The 23,152-nt window shown below is 41.6% G+C and overlaps 3 protein-coding genes across 4 annotated transcripts; all 3 read right to left on the minus strand.

The window, feature by feature from the left end:
- Window positions 1–491: 491 nt before the first annotated feature.
- Window positions 492–23,122, minus strand: nsd1a (nuclear receptor binding SET domain protein 1a). 2 transcript variants are annotated; one of them, XM_071457269.1, is made up of 24 exons: window positions 22,981–23,122; window positions 22,746–22,836; window positions 12,795–13,657; window positions 12,197–12,338; window positions 11,888–12,060; window positions 9,955–11,806; window positions 9,741–9,865; window positions 8,921–9,137; window positions 8,616–8,719; window positions 8,427–8,486; window positions 8,098–8,319; window positions 7,897–7,989; window positions 7,649–7,772; window positions 7,332–7,532; window positions 6,200–6,379; window positions 5,250–5,406; window positions 4,947–5,152; window positions 4,719–4,831; window positions 4,355–4,624; window positions 4,138–4,254; window positions 3,874–4,015; window positions 3,651–3,757; window positions 3,304–3,508; window positions 492–2,629 (listed from the first exon to the last, which is right to left on the minus strand). In XM_071457269.1, exons 3-24 carry the CDS (start codon window positions 13,638–13,640, stop codon window positions 1,815–1,817), a joined length of 6,471 nt encoding a protein of 2,156 aa, XP_071313370.1. In that variant the 5' UTR covers window positions 13,641–13,657; window positions 22,746–22,836; window positions 22,981–23,122; the 3' UTR covers window positions 492–1,814. The 2 variants fall into 2 exon arrangements, with proteins under 2 accessions (XP_071313370.1, XP_071313369.1); XM_071457268.1 differs by lacking the exons at window positions 22,746–22,836; window positions 22,981–23,122 and adding an exon at window positions 14,253–15,317.
- Window positions 15,743–17,784, minus strand: LOC139605634 (UPF0461 protein C5orf24 homolog). The gene is made up of 2 exons (XM_071457281.1): window positions 17,404–17,784; window positions 15,743–17,223 (listed from the first exon to the last, which is right to left on the minus strand). The coding sequence occupies exon 2, from the start codon at window positions 17,218–17,220 to the stop codon at window positions 16,555–16,557; it is 666 nt and encodes a 221-aa protein (XP_071313382.1). The 5' UTR covers window positions 17,221–17,223; window positions 17,404–17,784; the 3' UTR covers window positions 15,743–16,554.
- Window positions 17,957–20,978, minus strand: atp5po (ATP synthase peripheral stalk subunit OSCP). Its single transcript, XM_071457282.1, has 7 exons — window positions 20,869–20,978; window positions 20,536–20,586; window positions 20,325–20,435; window positions 19,911–20,040; window positions 18,644–18,756; window positions 18,372–18,458; window positions 17,957–18,227 (listed from the first exon to the last, which is right to left on the minus strand). Exons 1-7 carry the CDS (start codon window positions 20,893–20,895, stop codon window positions 18,117–18,119), a joined length of 630 nt encoding a protein of 209 aa, XP_071313383.1. The 5' UTR covers window positions 20,896–20,978; the 3' UTR covers window positions 17,957–18,116.
- Window positions 23,123–23,152: the final 30 nt, after the last annotated feature.

Raw genomic sequence — 23,152 nt, forward strand, 5'->3', positions numbered from 1 at the left:
TCTCCATAATCAGTGTTTATTTTTTGTCGCTTTAAGTATATGTTGATGCTAATACCTTTGTGCTTTTACTTAAGTCACATTTTGAAGAGGCCTCTTGGATGAGAGGTATCTGAAAGTCCAGACAGTCCAACTGCCTTTGATTCAGCTTTTCTTGACTAATCATGACCTGGATGACTGCGAATCTTCACAAACATCTCATTTTAAATTGAAAAACTTAAAACAGAATATTTCAACACTGCAGAACTGGTACAGAACTTTTACTTCAGTAATAGACGAGTACTTCTTCCACCACTGGGGGGCACAAGCACACTGCTAAATTACCAGGCCCCAGAACTGAAGGGGCCACAAAGGTTACAGGTTTACTGGGTGTTAACTGGTTTGCCTTAAATTCAAGTTAGTTTGGGAAAATGCACCAAGGCACAATATCAACAGATAGAGGGTCACTATGTGCATTTTTTTACCAGATCTTGAAGAGCATCACTGCATCAAAATAAAGTTTTAACCTTTTTATTAAAATTTAGTGGTACAGACTACAATTCAATTCAATCATGTTTTAAAGTCTGAACCATCATCAGAATCTAACACATGATGAAAAAGAGCAAAGGACTAATAAATAGAAAATATGGTTCACATAAAACACCAGTTTATCCAAAATGGTTAATTTTTATTTCCTGCATTCAAACCTGGAAAATCTGTCTTTTTGAACAGTGTACTTGCAAGATTTATGATAAACTGTGTGTGAGATAAGCAGAAAATAGATTGAAATTCAAAACCTTCAGGTCACAGATGGTTACCAGCCATACTTAATGAGTGAAGACTTCTGACACAGTCTGTAGCGGAAACCTCATGTAGAAAAATAAGCAAACAGGTCACAGGTCACACAGTGAGATAACCAACATACTCTTTTTTACTCCCCATCTCCTGACTGCTGATACAGCTTGCTTACTTATCAAATCTGCACACTTACATAACATGGCAGTTACAGCTTTAGCTTAAATGTAGCCTTGTGATAAATTGCTGACGAAAAATATTTCTTCTGCTATGTGTGACTGAAAAGAGAATGAAATACTGAATACCATGGGAATAAGTAACTTGATTTTATTCTAATTTAGTGAATGGGGCAGTGTATATGTGATGCATATTTTGGTTGTGCAATGTCATAGCATTTTTGTTTTCCATTTCTCTGTGTGTCCAATCCTGACCTACCTGTTTGAAGAGAAAAAGGATGAAGTAATAGAAACTGTCACTCAATTTAAAAAAAAAGGCTGTTCTTTTCTTTATCTTGACAAGAATCATTTCAGTCTTGATGACTCCAGTGGGTTTATTTTGCATTCCTCAGAAGAACCAAGCAGGTATTGTTGTGCCTAACTGTAACATGGACCAGTGAGAACAATATTTTTTTTATCACTCTTGTTATTAGAAAGACAAGGTTAAGACGGTAACAACAACATAAGATGCCCTTATGGTGACAGTTTGGTCAGGGGAAACTTCTTAACTTTTTCTTATATTCCAAACGTTTAAAAAAGGCCAAAAAATGTAAACAATAATGAGAGAAAGAACAAAAGAACATAACAGCACCAGACACAAATAAACATATCGACAGAAGTATAAAGAGACGGACTGCATCAGTCCTCGAGCCTTAGCACCAGTACACATCCCCACTGTCAGTCCAGCAGTGGATGAGAAGGCAATGTAGTACCGAAGTGAAGGCAGTGTTGCATTCAAGTAGGTACCAAAATATCAAACTCTTTTTGTCCTTTGAACGTCTATTGAGAATTTTTGTTGGGTATTTGTAAAGGAATGGATGGGCTGAGTCATTTACCATCATCCTCCACTCTCCCCCATTCCTCTAAGTCCTCCCCCTCCACCTCTCCATCATCTGCATCGTCATCCACATAGTCACCCCAAGTGTCATACACGTCCCCTCCTTCATCATCGTCGTCGTCATCGTCGTCGTCGTTGTCGTCGTCGTCGTCGTCATCCTCCTCCTCATCTTCCTCCAGCAGGTCACCTCCATACAGCGGCTCCTCCTCCTCATCTTCCACTATCTCCATCTCCTCCATTTCATCCTCTTCCTCTTCTACTTCCTCGTCATCGTCGTCTTCCACCTCTTCCACCTCTAACCCACACACCTCCCCATCCTCTACCTCACCATCCTCTCTCTCATCCTTGGAGGAGGTAGGAGTGGAAAATGCTTTCCCCTCAGTTCTGTCTGTGAGGTAAGGCCTGCTAGAGGGGATGAAGCTCGAGGTAGCAGTCTTTGTGTTGATGTAGAGACGAGGAGGAGCCTCCTGCCTGCCCAGTGCAGCCTGACCAGCAGGGGAAGAGACGGGAGAAGCAGAAGAACTGGCTCTTCTGGAGTCTGGGACCAGCGAGGAAGTGACGGGCACAGCCATGGCCCCAGGCCTCACAGAGGTCATGTTGGGCACGTATTCACGAATCTCTCCTGGCTCAAGCGGGTCGGGCCCACAAGGGTCATGTTCACTGCAGGACAATTTGCCATCCAGCTTTGAAATGAAGAGCATGCCTTCACGATGCTCCTTACAGTAAGAGCTGGGACACATCTCGCAGAATGAAGCTGCCTCTTTTCCACAGATGTCACACTGGTGCCACGGACACTCCCACCGCCCTAGGGACAAGACAAGTGTCATTACTCAGGACAGACTATATCTTGTGTTTTTTAGGTTAAAAAGGCACAAACACTAACATTTTTGACCAAAAAGAGGTTGATAAATGAAATAAATCAACTTAGGTGGCATGACAGCAGCTCCATCTTATAAAGCTCATAGACATGAGACATGAGTTTGATAACACTCATCTCCAGAAATGGTGTGTTAGATCAAGGACAATGTTTTGTTAGGTACATCTGGTCCTTCTGCCATCATTTAGCACAAAACATTTTGCTGTTTAGTTCACTTTCATCCCAATTCATATTAAGGTTATCAAAACAATTTTATACAACCTCAATCATCAAGATTTCATAAGTGCCAAATCCTTCAATCATTTCTTTATTGTACTTGTTTACAACCAAAGCAATGGATATTTTTTCTTATTTTACATTCCACCAAAACTAGACTTATATTTGTCATCTAATATCGTTTCCCCAAAGAGGTTTTCCTTCTGTATTTTAATTGTTTGAAATGGCCACTGCCCAGTGTTCATTCCTTAAAACCATGCATGCTTGAGGATATTTTAAAGTCGAGTCAGCCTACCAAACAATTTTGACTTAATAGTGCCCCTTTAGTAATATGATATGGGCTAAAAGTGATCCTTACAGCCACAGCCCTCTCCATCTCTACTTGCCTGCAGGTCTCTTGGCCAAGTTGAGACAGTCAGCGTGATAGACCTTCGGGCAGCCTGGCTTCTTACAGGACACAATCTGTCCCCCGTCACCACAGCTGAAACACTCGTCTTCTCTTTCCTTGGTCACTTCTTGCTTAGTCTTCTTCTTCATGGGGACCTTTCTTTTTCCTTCCTTCAGTTTCAGTTTCTCTGCTGAGGGTTGGTTCTGAAGAAGAAGAAGGAAAAGGAAGTTTACAAGGCAGCTCTTTTCTTAAGTTGTAAATTTAGGCAAGGGTGGTCAGAGGATACTCTAAAGGATGCTAAGTGTGCCCATGAAGCAATAAAACAGTTTAAATGTGTACTTTTACCTTTGGCCGGACACCAAGGAAACCGCTGCAGTTGGGTGCTCCACATTTACAGGCAGTTTTCCCATTGCCAAGACATTCCAGGTTGTAGTTGAAAGTCAGCTCCCCACCTAAAGGACACGCTGGATTAGCTCCATGCTGCACTCAGATGTGTAGATTGTAATTTATGAATGAAACAATCTGCATTCTTAATCCTATACAATATGAAACACCAAAACACTCAAACCTTTTGGGATGTCTTGTAGAGCAAACAGCCCCACTCTGGTGTCCCCATTCACAGTCCACTTCTGGGTCTCACAGTTTGGCTGGCAACTGTGGTTCATGAAGCGAGCCTGGTTCCCTTTGGGCCCGGCATCAATGATCCGGTCCTGGAATAAAAAATTAGAAGTAGGTTTGCACCAGGCATCTGATCTACATTATGAATCAAGTGGGTTGCTTAGCAGTACCATAAAAACATCATTGTGTTAGCAGGTATTTAGCTCGGATTCACCTTGTCCAGTGTAAGCATGTAGAAATTACAGATGTCATTCTCCTGGGCATGTCTGATCCTGGCTCGACATTCTTCTTCATCAATCACCTCTCCCACATATTCACTAATAAAGGCTCCCTGAAAAGCAACATAAAGAAAATAAGAAAGAAGAATAATTATAACGCGTTTAGTACTTACAATTCAAAAACATTGTGTCAGATTTTTGTTCCGACTGTACCTTCTTGATGTCTGACACAGCACGTAAACCCCAGCCACAACCCAGCGTCCTGAAAATCTCCACATTTGTGTACTGACGCTTTGTGAAGGCCTGGTTCTGACATCGCTCCCCTGCCGCACACACTTGAGGGTGGCACTCATACATCAGCATACGGTTAATGCACTCCGAGTCGATGCCGCAGGGGTTCTCGTCAGAGGCCTTACAGTTGCAACGTGGGATCTCTGATAGGTCAGCTGTGATGATCTGCACCTTCCCAATTGGCCGGTTGACCTAAGAGACAGGGACAGGGGCATGATTTTTACAGTGAACTGGTCTTAGGTCAGTCTAGATAAGCATTGATGTATAATTTGGCGACACACTATACCCTAATGTGCCTGTATGGAGGAGGTTTCTTGTCATTCTTTCTGTCCTCCTGAAGCTGCCTCATTTCCTTTTCTGCCTGGAGCTCTCTGAACCTCTCTGCTGCTTCAGTCAGGGCTGTAAAGACAGACAGGATCTTTACTCAGACCATTAAAGCATAACCTTGAGCTAAGATTGAAGAAAGATGTATAAAACAGTATTTTGAGTTGAGCACTTAAAAAAATGCACATACCCTTTTTGTACACTGCATCTGCACCCTTCCCCATTTTCTCTATGTTGTGGGTGTCACCCTCCATGTAAGGGAAGACTCTGGCCTGGTATGTCCACACAAAATCTTTGGAGCCAAAGAACTGCACTGGGAACTCTCCCACCTCATGTTTCATTCTTAAGATGTTATTTGGAACATCTTTGGCCAGACAGACTTCTGCAGGCCACCACCTAAAGAGTTAGGTCAAGTTTCATAAGTACAAATATGGGTACATTAGCTGTTGCTTAGAGCCATTGTGTGTATGTGAAGGCAATGTTGTGCCCTTACCTGTAACGTCCCCATTTGACCCATAGTATGTCCTTTATACGAGGCTTCTTCCCAGCTTTACAGTCATTGCAGAACCAGCTGCCCTGAGGCATCTCCATATTCAAACATTCCCTATGGAAAGCAGCAGGACAGGCCTCACAGCACAGCAGACTGCCCCCTACAAAATTACAGCACAACACACTGATGAGGGAATTGAAAATGAAAGAATTTAGTTTATTGACTAAATGAATAAGGCTATTTTATTATTATGTCGACAAAATATTTAAAAAAAATTAAATGGTCAAAGCAGTGCCTTAAAAGTGCATCTCCTCAACAGTCAATAAACACAAAGTTTTTTTTTTATTTACAACCATCTAAAACATTAGATTTTATGAGGGATGACCAGCAACTACATACCAAATAATCTATAACAACTGTTGTCAGCTGTCTTTCAGTGATTTGATCTTTTGTCGACTAATTATTCAAGTTCAACAACCAACATAAAGCACACACAGCTGTGGCTATACCAATCTATACCATTAGTGTTACTAATGATGGTGCTAAACTCAATCATGTGTGAAAGTAAAGTCTTGTCATATTCCTTTAGGGCACTTTTGAGGCTGTTGGTTGCAGAAGCAGATTTATATGTAGATACAGGACACAAATGGAAAGAAAGACAGTTGTTACGTTAATGATACATTAGCCAAGTGGGAGTATTTAAGTGGTTATGCTCTGCTAAAGAATACAGGACAGTGCATTTTCCAAAGCAGGGACTTTTATAGATGTTATTAATATCCTTATCACAGAGACAGTTTGGAAAAATGTGCAATAGTGTGATCAGGTCTGAGTCATTGAGGAGTTTCACACCTGAGCTCATATTAAGAATTAAGAATTAAGAATGTGATCATAGTAAGCTAGTAAAAGTGTTTTGATGGCAGATCAAAAGTCACCATAAAACAAAACCAAGTCACCTTCAGAGCAGACGAAACACCAACTGACATTGATGTGTTCGTGGTTCTTGCAGCCTTTGCGGGGAGTGAAGTGGTTTGGACAGAGGAAACTGTTGTTTGCCAGCACCAAACTGCCTGCTGCCATGCAGTTGTCATTGGCATGATAAGCTACAGGGCAGCGTACACATCGAGCCAGTCGACCTGGAATCAAAATACAGAGGAGCAAAAACAGCTTAATCCATGCACATCTGGACTTTTAATTGAAGTTTTGTAACAACAACAACCCAAAAACACACAGTGCTCTCAGTCCATTGAATGCTTTATGGAGGACTTTAAACGCACTTTTACTCTTAATGTTATGTCCCCTTACACCTTGATTGACACAAATTGATAAATTTTTACACGATTATTAGCAGAGATGGTTCCCAGAAGCCCCAAATTAAATGTGCCAAGTTTAAGTCATGATTATGAGTTTACTGTGCCAAACACCTGTACAGCAACTGTTTTATAGAGAGCCAGGTCAAATTGCCAAGATAACACAGTGTGTGTATTGTCAGCACCAGAGGCTGTTTCAAAGATATTGTATGAACCAAACATCTCAGCCTACTGGCACCGTTTCTAATGACACATAAGCAAGAAATCTGAAGAGCTATTACTTACAACCACTTTATTAGGTATAATACCTCTCTGTTTACACATAAACAGTGAGTCATTCATACAGGAGATGGTCAATATTATTCAAACTAACAAATGATATCTAATTTACCAAAGATGGTGTACAGAATCTTAGAACAAAGAATTCGTCTCATGATTACTGACAGCTGACATATGATAGCAGGTTCAGAGTTTGGTAAAAACAAAAAGGATCCGTTTTGCACTAAACACTACAGGATGGGTCTGATGGTGATCAGGAATGTCTGCATACACATTGTTGCTAAGCAAGTAGAAAATGCGTAGTGATGGCTACAGTACTACACAAAGCACCACTTTCAATGTTCCTAGGAATATGACAGTGACTTTATTCTGACTGGGTGCACAGTCTCCAGATCCTAGCTCATAAAATCAGAAAATGTATAAGGCCATGAACTCAACATGCACCATTTCTAACATGTAACAGTCATCACATTATATCCACAGGCAGAATGGAGCTTACCCTTAGAGCTGCAGACGTTGAGAGGGTTGGTGATATGGCAGGACAGACAAACATGCAGAGGGCAGCGGAAGCCTTTGTTATGTGGCTGGGTTGCAGAGTAGGCCATTATACAGTCAGTATGGTAGAATTTCCCACACAGTGGTATCATGCAGCGCTTTACACCATTACCAGACTTCTTACATACAAAGCATGTGTGGACACCTAGAAGAAACACAAACAAATAAGTAATTTCGAAACTAAAGTTTGTAAGAAGACACATTTTATTATCAGTGACAGATCAGTGCTTTCACACCTCTGTCAGTCACCAGTGTACTCACCAGTGTTGCATTCATGACAGAGGAATTTCCCCCGTGGAGCCACTGACAGGCCAATACACTGCAGGTGAAACGCTCCATAACAGTGGCCGTCACACACGAGCAGGTCTCCTGTCCTCTCACATACCTGCAAACATACACAAAAATACAAAATAAAAGGCATGCTAATGATCTAACTGCTACAAAGGATGTGTCCAAAACTGAGCCATAAAAAGCAAAAAATATATATTACTTTCTAATAGATGTCTCACCTGACAAACATTCTCCTTTAAGGATGTTGCTCCTATTTTCCCTTTTATATCCACATGAGAAGAGAGGCTGTCATTCAAACCCACAGACTGCACCTACAGGGATTAAGAAAGAGCTATTGTAACCCACATTCATGGATGGAGGACTACAGATTCTTCCCTCTTTGATCGATGACCATGACTTTAACAATACAACATGCACACCTCAGGTTTGGGAGTTAGTGTTCCAGTGTGTACATTTAGTTTTTCCTCAGTGCTGGGGGGCTCCATCTCTGTCTCCTGCTTGGGGGTCTTAGATCCCCGGGGGCTGGGAGGCCTGTTTGGACTGAGTCCACCAACAGCATCTTTGCACTCTGAGTGCTGGGGTGCAACAGCAGGGGCAGAGGATGTGGTAGTTATAGGCTTCTCTTTCTTCACAGATCCAACCTATCCAATGTAAGATTGTTCAGGATGATTAAATACAGTATATTAATTTCAACATCATATTGTTTGTTGGGATATGAGGATAGTAATAGAATTTGCTTCGGAAGCACCTGAGTTTTCTTGACTAACACCTTCACCTCAGAGGTAACTGCGTTGTTTCGCTTTTGCTCCTAGAGAACAAATAGATAACAAATTGTGAAACTAACTGGAATAGTACACACACACACACACACACACACACACACACACACACACACACACACACACAAAGTGCACTTGCCCACTGCCATTAAACATACCTTCTTTTTTATGGGAGCAACAGACACTTCTTCTATGGGACATTCCAGCACCCTGTGTGACAGCTTCCGTGGCCTCTTTCTTTCTTGGATTAGTAACCCTGTGTCTAGGGGGAAAAAAGATTTAATAACGCATTACCTATTCAAATGTAAAAAATAACATCTCAGGGACAAAAATGGTTATTTCAGAACAAGAGATTTTAAATATTCCACACAGCAACATCGGTCTATTTTGTATCATACAGCATGACAGTTGCTTCCAGGTTAAACATGATATTTAGTGAAAAGACACTCTTAAATGTATTTACCAGATTCAGGAGGTAGATCAGTTTCTTCTGCTGTCTCTGTGTCAAGGTGGGGTTGTGTTGTGGCTGGGGATACTGAGGATTCTAGAGGGGAAAGCTCATCCTGAGATGGACTCTGTTCAGGCTCAGTTAGAGCTTCGGGCTCTACAGAAGATGAGGCTGAGGTAACAGATCCTGGTGTGGTACTGAGATCATGGAGTGCTGTCATCCCTGATGTCTCCTGTTTACACACATGCAAGCGAAACACGATCGGAGTACATCAAATATGTAGTTTAAGTAAGTTTTTCAAGGAATTAGAAGTCTTTCAAATTTGTTTCTATGCTTGATAACCTAGCAAAAGACCATGAATGATGAAATGACGCACCTAATTGTACAGACATAATACAAATGGAATGATTACAATGTTATGTAATTATAGCAATTATTCCCTAAAAATATGATCATATTTAGAGGCAAAGTACAAGGAGGTAAGTTTTGTATTTACAGAGAAGGCCAATTGAGATAACTACCAAAATGTGCCAGATATACAGTTTGTCCTTTGGCATGTACTGCAATTTAAACAATACGTACACAATATAGAATATTCTCAAAGCCTCACTAGAAACATGCTAAATGCTGAAGGCTAAACAGTTCACCATTAAGGAGATATACAGATGCCACAGGATGGTGACAGATACTATTCAGAGTATACAATGTATGTGTATGTAATGTTTTTCTTAAAACACAAAACACTGAAGAGATTAAATACCATTTCATATTTACATCAGTTGAGGTAATTGCCATTTGCATTGAACAAAAACTAAAAGAAAGATGAACTTCTTACCATTTTGGAACACTCTGAGGTGTGTTTCTTTGATTTCTTTTTTGGGGCAAATATTTGTTCATATCCCTCAGTTGACTCCAGGAGCCTTTTAGTTGGTTTACGGAGACGTTTGTTCTCCGATTGCCCTGCGTGAACATACATGACATAGATATCACTTTGTTACTCATTTTACCATCTCAGTGGACAAACTAAACAGCAGCAGTGTGTGTCTTACCAGCTGTGCTGCTTGTCTCTAGGAAGTGCGAGTCATTTTCTGCCTGCTTCTCAAGTCTCAGATCAAGATCTGGTGATGGTCTCGTGGTGTAAGACCCATTCATCTCAGCAGACGCCTCACTCATACCCTCACCCTTAATCTCAGCGGCCCCCTCAACCACCTGCCAGCGCTTCTTTGGAGCCACTGTGGATTCTGAGTTCTTGTTGAGGTAGCTGGCCGAGGGATCCGCAGCGACAGGAGGTCCAGATCCAGGATCAGCTAAGTCAGCATGGCCACTAACAAACTCCCTGCCATAAGCCAAGTCAGCCAGGTCTGAAGAAAGGCCAGGGATGCTGGGTTTCAGTTTGGCAGGTAGTCTTTGTTTTCTACGCTGCTTGTCTGAACTCCCAGTCTGAGAGTGAACAGGAAAGTCTTCACAGTGGTAGGTGTCAGCTGTCATGATAGCTTTAGTCCTGTTCTTGGTTTTCACTGCTGTGTTGTTGGGTGTTGTGGATTTCCCCAACTGGCCATTTTCTTTTTTGATCCCTTGAGTGAACCCGTCATAAGAACCCTTCAGTGGGTCACCTCCTGTAGCAGCAGGGATGACCAAGGGTTCCTCCTTGATCAGGACTGGTGATGGCGGGAGAGTCAGGGGTTTACCCTCTTTTTCTCTGATATCATGCATGTCTTTCAGCAGCATCAAAAAGGTACTGAATTTATAATTGGAATCAGGCCGAAATACAGTGAGCTCAGAGTCACTGCTGTCCTGCTTCACAAGAGATTTAAACATTAGTTCCTTGACATCCTGAAAGGCATCCATTGGAGACAGAGACAAGGACGGGGAAGAAGAAGATGTAAGATCTGGGACAACATTTTCTGTTTTGATCTTAACAGGTTGCACAGTGGGTACACTGGAGACTGTCCACTTAGACTTCATCAGTGAACCATTACGAATTTGTTTCTTGTCAGGCTTCCTTGCACGCCTTTTTGGAGAGCTGTGATCAGTACAGGATGATGCATTGCTGGGGGATTCCCAGTTAGGAGACATTTCAGTTTTGATGGGTGCATTAGTAGGTATATTATTAGTACAATCATTGTGAGTAACTGTTGGGATTTGGCTTGTGGCCAGTGCATCTTTGAGATCTGTCTCTTCCTCTGCTTTCAGAGCCCTCGTCATCAGTCGACTGCTGGCAGGAAGGTTCATAGAGTGCTTTTCAGTTGAACCGTACAGCAGTTCATTACAGCTGCCCAAATTCTGCTCAGAATTTGTATCTTTAGATCTCAATTTATTTGTTAAAATGCTGTCACGGGAATCCGTAAATTGGTTCACCTTTTCAGTTAACTTATTTTTAGCTTTTGTTGAACCCTGTCCTTTTCTGACCAGTCTGTCTACATCCTGTAGTGGAGACATCGCTGTGCGTTTAGGACGATGAAGCATTGGAACCGAGTCCAGGTCAGCATAAGGGGAGTCCTTTGGCTCTTCTTTCACTGCACAAGTTGTCGAATGAAACTTGTCCATTATGTTTGTGACGGAAGGTGATTCCTTTGATCCACTAACAATATGGCCAAATATATCTGACAAACATTTCTTTTTCTTCTTGCATGCTTTGCTCTTATTGGATTGAACTGTAGAGTTTTTTATGAGGTGGTGCTCATTTTCATTGGGGGGCATATTTGGTGATGGGGTCTGGCCACAGTCCACAGTGGGAGAGGGGGCCTCCTGTGGCTTTTCAGTCGGGAGTGGGCTGGGTACACGCTCCTCTCCATTGACGGATACTGAAAGCACACTCTCAGAGTTCCTTTGTCGACCAGGGAGCAGATACTCAGCTTCTGCCACACTGACTTTCCACGAAGTCAGTAAACTTTTGTGTATCTGCCAAGAACACAATTGACATTCAAAATCATGTTCACAGTAAGTGTAGATGAGATTTTAGTTAGTTATTTCATGAGTTACCGTATACTTGTAGTCTTTCTCCCTCTGCTTCCCTCTCCGTCTAAGCACAGGTAAGTCTTCAAACTGATGCCCTCCTTCAAAGGGAACAATGACATTCCCTCGGACCCAGGCACATTCTACAATCTCTCCAATGGTCTCTAGGAAATACATCCGACAAGGACGGGGACTGGGAACTGAAGCAAAGTAGAATAATTGTTAATTTGTTAACTAACTTACACACAATAGAACCCCTGTGGTTAGTGTTAACCTCTCAGGTGAAGTTGTGGGAAACAGTTTAACCATAAAATCCACATGCACATCAAATCTCACCTTTCATCTTAGTGTAGGTCCCTTGGTCTGGATCGCAGGTTACTTGGCAGGGCCACCAGGGTCGTCTGTTGAACTTTGCCCACACCAAGTCCCCTTCCAAGTATTTTACTGCAGGAAGAGGCTTTTTCTTTGGGCTGTTGGACTAACCACGACAATAAAAACACTTTGACATAAATTTAGAAAACTGTGGTACTGTACATCATATAGGTAGAAACAAATAAAAAATTCCTGTCAGGACTTAACTGAAATTCTGGGTAAAAGATTTAGAGACAACATTATGTTTTACTTAATTTCTGCATTCAATAATTATATTATCACTGCTAGGAACCTGTATGGTCTGTTGTGTTAGCACTGACTCAGTTGTTTTGTGTTCACAGTTTTTTCTATTTTTTTCTCCCTATACACGGTTTAATGCCTTTCTAAAAGGTTGATTAAATTATAATTTGAGTGACACTATTACTTGTCTACAGCTGTGAGCTTTGCAGGAACAATTATATTTATCTATCACTTTGATGCATAGGCACTCCTACCTACTTTCTCCATGGAAATACATAACCACGATAAACTTTATAAAGTAACCCAAGTGTTTCAGACTCACATTAGAGTTGGTGCCAGTTGGTGAAATAAGTCCAGGGTCAACAGGAGAGGAAAGTTCACCATCGCTGTCTGATTCCTGACCCAAACTCCACCCATCTCTCATCGTGATTTCTGGCAGTGCACTGGGGCTTAGTGTAGGGTTGAGTTCAGATATAGTTTTAGACATCAGATTAAAAACAGTAGGTTTGTATGTTCTTCTGTCCACCCCTGCATTACATACGGTCTTACTGTCAGTGACAGTTCGGTCCTGACTCGACTTTGGGGAGTTTTTAAAAGGTGTCAGGTCCTCGCTACTGTTGTGCTCCCCCTCCTCTTCCTCCTCCTTAATGTCATTGCTGTCAAACAGCGTGGACTCAAAATGCAGGTAGTCATTTGGGATGGGGGAGCAGCGCTCCAAACTGTCTGAACTTTGGGGTGAGAAGCCATTTCTGTTTACGTCCTGCATAGTCTCAAAAGGCTCCATATCATCATTGCCGGGAGAAGGGGGCAGCTGGACTGACGGTGCTTCAAACTCATCATCGTCACTGATTGGGCTTGCACACTGCAAGTGGTTCCTTGGCTGGAGGTCCCTCTCTAGGTCAGGCCTGTTGACCACAGTGTTAAGGTCCTGCAGCCTCCTCAGCGGGCTGTAGCAGTGAGTTCGGTCTGGCTGATTGTACCCCAGTACAGGTGGCTGTTTGAGACTGGAGGATGGCAGTTGCACAGCTGACGGTTGGTCTGACACACGCTTCACAATGCCACATTGGTTTCCATAGGAAGTGCTCACAAGGCCATTGTGGGGCCTCAGCTCTGGCTGGCCAGTACCAAATGCTGAGCCCCTAACAGCCTGTCTGTATGACTGATTCATGTTGTCATGGCTATATCCTGTCAAATAAAAAAAGAGGCAGGTTAGACATGGCAAATGTATTATAATTAAGTTTCTCACTAATTATGATCTGTAGGGGCAATTAAGGCTTGTGTACTGTACAGTACAGTAAGGCATGCTGACATAAAAACATTGCGGAAATAGAGCGGCAATCATATCCAGTCCGACAGAAACCTAGGAGGTAGCATACCAGCAATGGACCGTGCGTACACACACACATACACACATACACACACACTAATAAGCCGACATTGCATGGCCTCCATACTAGAGGCCGGTCGGACAGCACAAGACAAAACAATCGTTGGCCCGCTCCCTTCATATTTCATTCACAAACTATCAGAAAATAGAAGCGCTTTGTTTGGTGGTTGTGGGTCATGGCGATCGCTGACTACTACAGTCAATGGAGGAGCGCTGAGGCTTTAACAGAGGCAGTGACACTGAGCCATCACAGAAACACAGTGAGTGGCTCACACAAACAAGCTACAACCACACACCGACATAGGAAGCTACTATTAACTCACAAAAAAAAAAGGGCTGATCGGCACTAAGTTCACAACACTATCAACACGTGGAAAAAGGCGAAAAACTCACCATTTGGAGGTCGGTCACCGTGAAACCAACAGCGGATGTTTGATAATGTGGCACAAAGCGAGTGTTTTTCTCGGTTTGTGAAAGCGGATCTGCACAATCCCAGCTGCAGCAGCACTAGCAGGCCAAGGCACCGCTCTCATTCTCTGCACTTCATCGCCTCATCAGCGGCGGCCCTCTCAAAACTGTCACCTCAAATACAAAATAACAAGTAAATCTCCTCTACGCTGCAACATAATACAGCGGCGAATTTCAGTGTGCCACAACCGGTCCCCTAACAGCCACAGCAGCTTATTTACTACATGATTTTTGCCTGCTGTCGAAGTGCCCCCGGTTAATGTTAAAACAAGCCCAGACTGACTGTGTTGGTGAGCAGCGACCAATCGGCACCGCTACCCAACCCCCCGTCTGCAGAGGGCCGTGACACTCACCCTCCTCACACGCACGCCCCTACACGCACGCCCCTACACGCACGCACGCACGTGTACATCCAGGTGAAGTTTCAAATAGTGACTGGTGTGTAATAACTAAATCATAGATATTTCACGTAATCATCACAAATGAATGAATGGCCTTTTTTTTTTTTTTTTTTTTTTTTTTTTTTTTTTAATAGATATTTTTCACATTTCCGCGAGCCTGGTCCGCTGTTTCTGAGTTTCACTCTCCTGAGTGGCGTGGGGCCTTGTTTATCCTGGTTGTGTCGACAGGAAGATCATGAAAACACAATGATTGCAATGCGCAAACAGCTTCACAGCCTCTCCGGTTCAACCAAACGCCATATTGCCTTTCCAGAGTCCTCTGACATGAGGAAGCAGGCCGCTAGGCGCCGAGGAAAAGAAAAGAATAGAGAGAAGGAATCAGGGTGGCTTTAAGCGTCCATATGAACCGGGTTTGCTCCGATTAAAACCATCAGTGCTTGTCTTCCAGCTTGCTCTCATATAATATTAATAAGGATTTGGTGCGCGTATTCTATAATTGTACTGATAAATACCCATAAACGCGCAAACGCAGAGTGCACAATAGGCTCGCTGCAGTGGGCCAGTCCCTCAAGATCAAACAAAGACCATCCAATTACACGAAGACTTGACAGCAGCTTGCTCTGTGTGGATTTTTTATTTTTATTTTTATTTATTTTATTTTTGTTGTTGTTGGCTCGGATCTTTACGCGGTTCATTTCCAGAAGCTTTTAGCTGAATGGTACAGGAGGAAAAAGCAGACAGCTTCGAGAAGTAACTTGTTCACCCACCCTAACAGATCATCTGCCCAGCGTTTATATGAAAACAAGATCCTTATTTTTAGTCTTCTGAAGCAGTTCTGCTACCACACGGTGCAAGTGCGCGTTCATAAAGCAAGATCACGTCCGTGCGCCGCCAGTGGATTTAGCAGGAGGTAAATAAAGGTATTATTACAAGGTGATTACTATTGTCCTGGGGCATGAGCCCTCTTGCGCCTACGGGGAGAATTACATGCTTTCGATTTGAAAGAAGAGAGGATTTGTGGAAAAGACCATTTCGTTCTTTTATTTTGGTTTCACATACATCGCGTTAGCATTTATTACATATTCCACACATATTCCTAATGAACAGCATAACCACATACATGTACATTTGGAAGTGCTCATCAAGTGAGTTTAGGGACGAAAACAGGCAATACGATACATAATCAAAACTAGGTTCACAAAGTGAAGAGATAACAAATACTGTGTTCAAACGGATATAATGCATTGAGTTTCACCAGTTCAAGCTAATTAAAAATGTATTGCAGTGTCCCCATGTTAGGTATGATGCAGGATAATATCACAAAATAAAATACATATTGAACTGGACAACACACAGAAAGGACAATTACACATCCACATATTTATGATAAGGAAAATGCAGATTTCATAGGCTGTTTAAACTAAAATGTAATTTTTATAAATGTAGAAAATATCACATGAAGCTGGCCATAGAAATGTTAAAGCAGAGTAAGAAAACATGTTACAACTCAGGGGAACAAAATGCTTGAGGGGAAAAAAGATCCACTCTCCAGTGAGGTTCAAACCACAAACTTATGCAAACGCTTTTTGCCTATACTGATCGGTGTGATTAATTTATTTGCATGCATCTCTTCCAAACTGGAATAACATACTTCTGATTCAGTCATTTATTATGAGAGGATGAGGACAATGTCAACCACTGTACAGTGAAAACTCAATCAAAGCCATTTCTAAATGACAGTTATTTCCTAAAACATTTGAGAGCAATGTTTCCATCAGTGTCCTCTTACTGGATGCACCCAAATAATTTTTAAGCTAGCTGCAGAACTATTCACTGGTTTCATCCACTTTGCTACTGGGCTCACAGAGGTCTCTTTTCTCCATCATGGCGTATGGAAAAGGTGGAACATCACAGGCAGTGAAGTCCAGTTTCTTGGGAACACTGCAGTTGTTAAAGTCAAGTTTCTTGCTGCTGTCACAACCAAACTCCTGCTTCTTCAGCCGGGCTAGACTCTTGATGCTGCCGGGGGGCCTGCCGGGGCTGACCTTATATCCTGCTGCTTTTGTGGTACCAAGAGGCCTCCCCGGGCTGGTTTTGAACCCAGCTGCTTTAGTTGTTCCAAGTGGACGTCCAGTACTTGTACGGTAACCAGCAGACTTTGTGGTCCCTGATGGTCTCCCTCTCCGCCCTGACTTCACTATGCCCTTCTTCTTTTTAGAGCTATCGGGCCCTGCTTCATTGCCCCTGACTCTCACTGTCTGAGTCTGGAAGTCGTTCTGGGTGTCTTGCATTTGGCATGCCATGGCTTTGTGCATGCCCTGTGGCAGAGGGGCTAGGCCGGCAAGAGACAGCTGCAAACCAGGGTTTGCTGGAGAGGGGTAAAATTTGTTGGACTGGCTGCTACATAAATCAAAGTGGCTGGCTGGATGACAGTCCTCTGCCAGTCCACTCATACAATAGTCATTGCTGCTACTGGTCACTTGATGCATCATTTTCTGTTGGGAGTGCAGAGAAACAAACATTAGGTAGAAAGGCTACAAATGCACGTTTACCCTGGAAAACACAAACCTAAAGCATTTTAATAGCTTACTTTTGATGAAGCAAACAGGCCCGTGGCGCTGCAACACTAAACATAAGTATTGTGAAATGCAAACTGTCAAATGAATTGTTCGTACCTCATTTGTTGGTGGACGTTGGGCTAGAAAGGGTTAATTTCGAATCGGCATACATTTTCCCTCTCTGACAGGCACATCTTCGTGAAGGCGCTGCACAACCTACGCCCTGGCATCCATGCGTATTGTCTTGCAGCGGGACTGCGGTTTCTGGTGCCTATTTTATGTTCATTTAATCCTTTAGGCAGAGGTTTAGATGAGAGAGGCAGCCATTTTCGCCTGGAAAAAAAAATTAATAAAACAGGATGCGCTGACCACGCATGCGCACTAAGGGTTCCAGGAAACAGGAGCAGATAAGTGTCACCCAATGTGGCTCCACCAAAAAAGCTGTTAAATACAGTCTTAACAGCGGCGGAAACTGGGTTTCTACCAACAAAGTAACAAAGACTAGCTATTTGACGCTACTGTAGCAACTGCACAAGTACTACATTGTCAACAACTTACCAACTATTTTACTTAGAACAAACAAACAAACAAAAAAAAAACGTCTACATCACCACTGGTCATTGTTAGAAATATGAGCGCAAGTGTCATAACAGCAACGACAACAAAGACCTTTCTTCATTTTTGTAGTTTTTATTAACATCCATATGAACTTAAGCATAGACACTGGATTTATGGAGCAACTGCAATGCTAGAACAGGTCGCAATATACATTTATCAGCTTTTCCTCCTGTGGTCATCTCCGATCTTCTGCAAAATTAAGTCCATGAGACTTAAGTGTCTTTGATGAGCTTGGTCAGCTTCTGAATCTTTGTTTTAGTGGACATGTCCACATACTTGTCGCCGATGCTGACAATCATGCCCCCAAGAATTGAGGGATCCGACTGTGAAGAGGTGACAACAGTAAAATTACAGATGATTTAAAACCACAATTGAAACTGGTTTGTTTCACCTTTACTTTTATTATGAAGAAGTAAAACCAACTGCAACATGGTAATTTGTATAATTCTCATGTATTTACACATTACCTTTGTTTCCAGCTTGATAGTTTCACCCTTCTGGAGAAAGCCCTTGAGAGCCACTTTCAGATCAGCAAGATTAGCTTCATCCAAAGGCTGAAATTGATAAATATGCATCACATGACTGTACAATATATCTATGGCAAGCAATAATGCAAATAATTAAGTTTCATCGACTTATACATAATTGTAGGTGTTTTTATAAGGTGATTTGATTTGTGGTGTGGGAGATTTAACAAAGATATGCAGGAACACATCCTGCATGTTCACCCATGTCATACCTGAGCAGTCGTGACTGAGCAGATGACCTCCCCACGGTGAGCACTCATCATCTTGCCAAAAGCAGTGATAACATCACCAGTGAGAGTAAGACGACCATTGTCAGCCAAAACATCTGCAAAACAAAAAGCAGGATATGTTTGGGAGAGACTGACCATGGTCATGTTTTCCTGTATTACCAACTGTCAGCCATGAGTTGAACCTTTATAAAGTTAGCAAACATGATACAGCACATATTTTGTATTACATTAGTTCAAAATAAATATCTGTGATTTCAAACCGCTCCTGCCATATACTTTTTTTGCTTAAATGTCAAATTTTGGAACATAACCTACAAATGTCATTCACACCATGACCAATACCAATATAGTACTCCTATGCTGACTGAACCATGGGGTTTGTGTAATGCTGCTGTGGGAAATGCATTGTGGGGGTTTATAGTTGGACTGTTAAAAGGGCATTTTTATCTACGACCTTCTCCATAGGTCACAGGAAGAAGAAAGTATGTATATTCAGTTATCCTAAGAGGGTACAGTTTATGAAAAAAAAAAAAAACACACACTTCTATCTTTGTGAGGACACTCATTGACATAATGCATTCCCTAGCCCCTTACCCTAACCTTAACCATCACAACTGAGTGCCTAACCCTAACCCTAACCCTGACCCTGACCCTGACCTTAACCTAAACCTCATTCTAACCATAACTCTAAAACCAAGTCTTAACCCTCAAAATGTGATTTTAAGGTGTCTCAAAAAGTGAGGACCGGCCAAAATGTCCTCACTTTCCCAAAATGTCCTCACTCTGTTAGTAAAATACTTTTTTTGGTCCTTACTATGTAGCAAGTACAAGTACACACACGCACGCAATAGAAAATGTTTGTACTTTTCTAACTCAAGATACATTTCAATTTGACGATGACCATAAAAAATATGTCTAAGGTGAGAGAATCAAACTTATTGCATTGTGATAAAAATGTCACATTGCTTCTGAGGATAAACAAATATGTAAAATGTGAATGGTGTGCATGTTGGTTCCTATGAGACTCCTTGATAATGATCTTTTCAGTACAAAAAGCAAATGTTATTATTATTCACTATGTTTATTAAACTAAGTGGGAAATGCTAAGAAACACTGCACTCACAAACAGACTATACACAAGTACAACCTACAATTTGATTTGAACTATGATTAAAATTAAGCAATGCTAAGACAAAGGGCAACACATAACAACATTAGGGCCACTTAGCCCCTGTCAGTGACCACTCACTGATGAGGTTGATGGTGATGGGGGAAAGCTTAGCCTTTACAAGAGCATCATTGAAAGTCTTCTGCTTGATGTTGCGCTTTATATGAGGATTCATTACAATACCGGACATCTTGGGGTCCTTGATCATGGTCTGAAAATCAAGATGACACACAGCAAAAGGTGAGTTAATGTACTAGAGGAAACACAGGTTGGGCTGAAGCTGCTTTTATTACCAAAATTTGACACACATCAGATCATTACCCCAATGCTTAATTATTCAAATATAAAGTATCTTTGGAAATCTTATGACACTGTTAAAATGCATTATCAAAAAGAGTATCACTTTGTAATAAAATGCTGTGGAAAACACTACTTTCATTATCCATTGACCTCTACATCATTGACCTGCAATTCAGGGTCTTAAATTTGACTTACAGACACTTTTCCCAGCTCCTGCTCCACTTGGTCCAGTTTGTTCTGCTTACTGGCAGCTGAGAACAGAGCAGTGGCATAACGGCCCTCCACTCCATACACCTGGATGGGAGGCTAGAGGGATATAAACAGAGATAAAATGAACCGCGACCATTGACTTATGTTGCAGTCTGTAGACAAGAGGTTATGCTCCGTGCAGGTTGACATTATTTACCTTGACCAGTTTAGCTGCAGGTCTGATCACAGACGTGCTGAACTGGCGGACCTAGAAATGACAAATTGCATGGTCTCAACACAGAGAAACCAGAACTTGAACAGATGAACTTTTGGTACGCTTCGTGCCATTTACGTTAAAGCCATCTAGCTAGCAGGCTAACACGTTAGCAGTCATTCAAGAGCAATGCCTCGCTTGAAATTGTTGGCCATTTAGCGTTACCTCCTGGTAACCAGAGGAAACATAATACTTAAGACATGTTTTAAGCTATAAAAATTTCCGTCAGAAATTATAGAATAACAGAAAAGAACCCAAAATCATTGAATGTCTTACCTGCTGCCCTAGCATGTGTGCTGCCATTTTCTCCTACAGCTGTCCAGAGTAGAACAATCGACTGCGCATGTGCTTTTGAGAGGAAGGCGTGTAGCTGTGGGTAATGTAGTTTTCCAGCCCCGCAAAGTCTGAAATGTTTTTAAATGCTAAAAAATAACGTACTATGGACATCCTGTTTAGTGTCGACATGCTATGAAAGCTTGATAAAATGCTATTGATAAACTTGATTAAATGTTTTACAAGTATATAGCCTGCTGGTTGTGTATTGTGACAGAAAGTCTTACTTTTATATAAAGTGAATTTATGTAACTGGCAGGTCAGTCGCTATTTCCTACCTGACATAATGGGTTACATCTGTTTGAAGTGATTTTATGTCACTGGTAGACTCTGAGACCTCCTTTTCCCATTTGACATCGACAAAACTGCCCACCTTACTTTAAGCATATTTGACCGTACTGGATAAGATATCTCACTTTTTGCTGCAAAAGAGCAAATCAAACTGTCATAATACTGCCATGTGTCTGGCTTGTTTTTATTTCTATTTTCTTCTCTAAATGATCTGCCAGAGGCATTTGCGTGCGTCTTCAGAAATTGTTGTTTTCTGGGTTATAACAAATGGCTTTTTGTTCATTAACCTGTTACAGATCGCCATCATTTTGAGGTATAAATACATGGTGTTTTTAAGTCCTGTTTCTGACTGCGGAAAAGCCATCTGGTCCATAGCTTAGTGGGTCTGTCCAACTCTTTGTTGCAGATCAAAGTTGTACAATTTGTAATGACAATTTCTATCTGTTGTGTGGCAACAGTGTTCATGTAATTTTAGTAAGCACAAGAATAAAACTTTTACTAAGTGCTTCTCAGACACAAAACATGATAAAAACAACTGTATATGTGAAACATAACAAACAGAAGAAAAAAAAAATGTTGGCAAGAAATAGGAACAAATCAAGGCAAGGAACCACCAGTAAAATGACTTTGAGAATAAAAGGGTTTTAAAGCACTTGAAGTCCTAAAATGTAAGTGTGTCTAGTGTCAGACACTTAAAAAAAACAACAACACAGCCTCAAAATTTGATTTGGTAGCTGGGTAGAGGGACATATAAGGCAGAATCTAACTGCTAGTAATCGTCGCATAAACAGGCAATCTAGCAATGTTTAAGCAAATACATTAAGATAAGCAGCTGGCTGCACAAAAAATCTCTTTAAAGCTGCATTAGCTGTTTTTTTTTTACTGGCCACCTGGGGGCGGTATAAATAAGCTGACAGACATTCAACCTTGATACATCATCACCTAATCAAATTATTATAGCTGATGGGTTTAGGCTAAAATAGACATGTTTACATGTTAGCTCTGATTTGGTTTCTAACAACTAGCTAGCTTTCTTCAGAAGCTAGTTATTGTTCGCTGTTTGGTGTGGGGCAGGCGTAGAGTCAGTTTATCTTGAGTTTTTTTTTGCTGGAAACATTTGCCTGCTGCTGCTGAAAACAGTACACAAGGCTGTTAACACTGACCCATAAAGCTGCGGTCTGTAAAAACCAAAACAACAATGGCTAAAAAGCTCAACAGGCCCTCCAGGTGATTCTTTGTTGGTTCGTCACGCTGAGCGACACCACGTCATACATACACTTGTATTTTAGCTGGCTTTTCCTATCATCTTAATTTTTTTTTTTAGATATAAACATACAACATCTATGTAAGTGTGCTGGTCAGCTTTAAAGCTACGCAGCAACGATGATAGCTTATGGTTTTTCATGAGCACCAAGCTAACCTGCCCAAACTGTCAAATGGTTTTCTGTAAGTCTAAAGTAGGCTGAGCAAATGTTATCACGGGCACCATCTCTTTTATTGTTAGAGTATTAACTCTTCAATGTACTCACCTGCTGGGTTAGTTTATCTGTGATGTGTTGTTTTGTGTTTTGCTTCGTTACTGTCCGAGGTCCTGACAGTTCCTCCTCCAGCAGGGGGCAGCTAAACCAGCAATTTTACTTTTAAAATAGTCAACATTATGAAAACACAACAACAGCAGGCAAAAGTAAGGTAAAAAAAAAAAATAATAATAAAAATATAATAATGAACTCAGTTTGAATAAACCAGACATTTTTTTTACTCCACCTTAAAGGGCCTTTAAAATGACGTAAACACAGGGCTGGGTCTTCACATTTCTGTGAGCTGCTTTTACAGTCTTATGAAGTGTCTTTTAACAAGGAGAAGTAGATCATTTCTGTGTCGTGTGATCTTGAATACTTTGGTCCCCACAAAGCTGCGGGGACGCGGGGCAGGTGAC

The sequence above is a fragment of the Trachinotus anak genome, unplaced genomic scaffold (assembly GCF_046630095.1).
Source record: "Trachinotus anak isolate AG129_WGS33_773 ecotype Australia unplaced genomic scaffold, CSIRO_AGI_Tana_v1 ptg000021l, whole genome shotgun sequence".
Taxonomy (NCBI): domain Eukaryota; kingdom Metazoa; phylum Chordata; class Actinopteri; order Carangiformes; family Carangidae; genus Trachinotus; species Trachinotus anak.

Excerpts from the sequence above, each read along its gene's own strand:
- nsd1a (XM_071457269.1), bottom strand. The coding sequence starts at position 13,640 with ATGAATCAGTCATACAGACAGGCTGTTAGGGGCTCAGCATTTGGTACT. Across the intron at positions 8,487-8,615 it reads TTGCTCCCATAAAAAAGAAG|GAGCAAAAGCGAAACAACGC; the intron begins GTATGTTTAATG and ends TTTGTTCTCTAG. Across the intron at positions 4,255-4,354 it reads CTGTGTCAGACATCAAGAAG|GGAGCCTTTATTAGTGAATA; the intron begins GTACAGTCGGAA and ends GTTGCTTTTCAG.
- LOC139605634 (XM_071457281.1), bottom strand. The coding sequence starts at position 17,220 with ATGATGCATCAAGTGACCAGTAGCAGCAATGACTATTGTATGAGTGGA.
- atp5po (XM_071457282.1), bottom strand. The coding sequence starts at position 20,895 with ATGGCAGCACACATGCTAGGGCAGCAG. Across the intron at positions 20,041-20,324 it reads AGGAGCTGGGAAAAGTGTCT|ACCATGATCAAGGACCCCAA; the intron begins GTAAGTCAAATT and ends CTTGATTTTCAG. Across the intron at positions 18,228-18,371 it reads CTATCAAGCTGGAAACAAAG|TCGGATCCCTCAATTCTTGG; the intron begins GTAATGTGTAAA and ends ACCTCTTCACAG.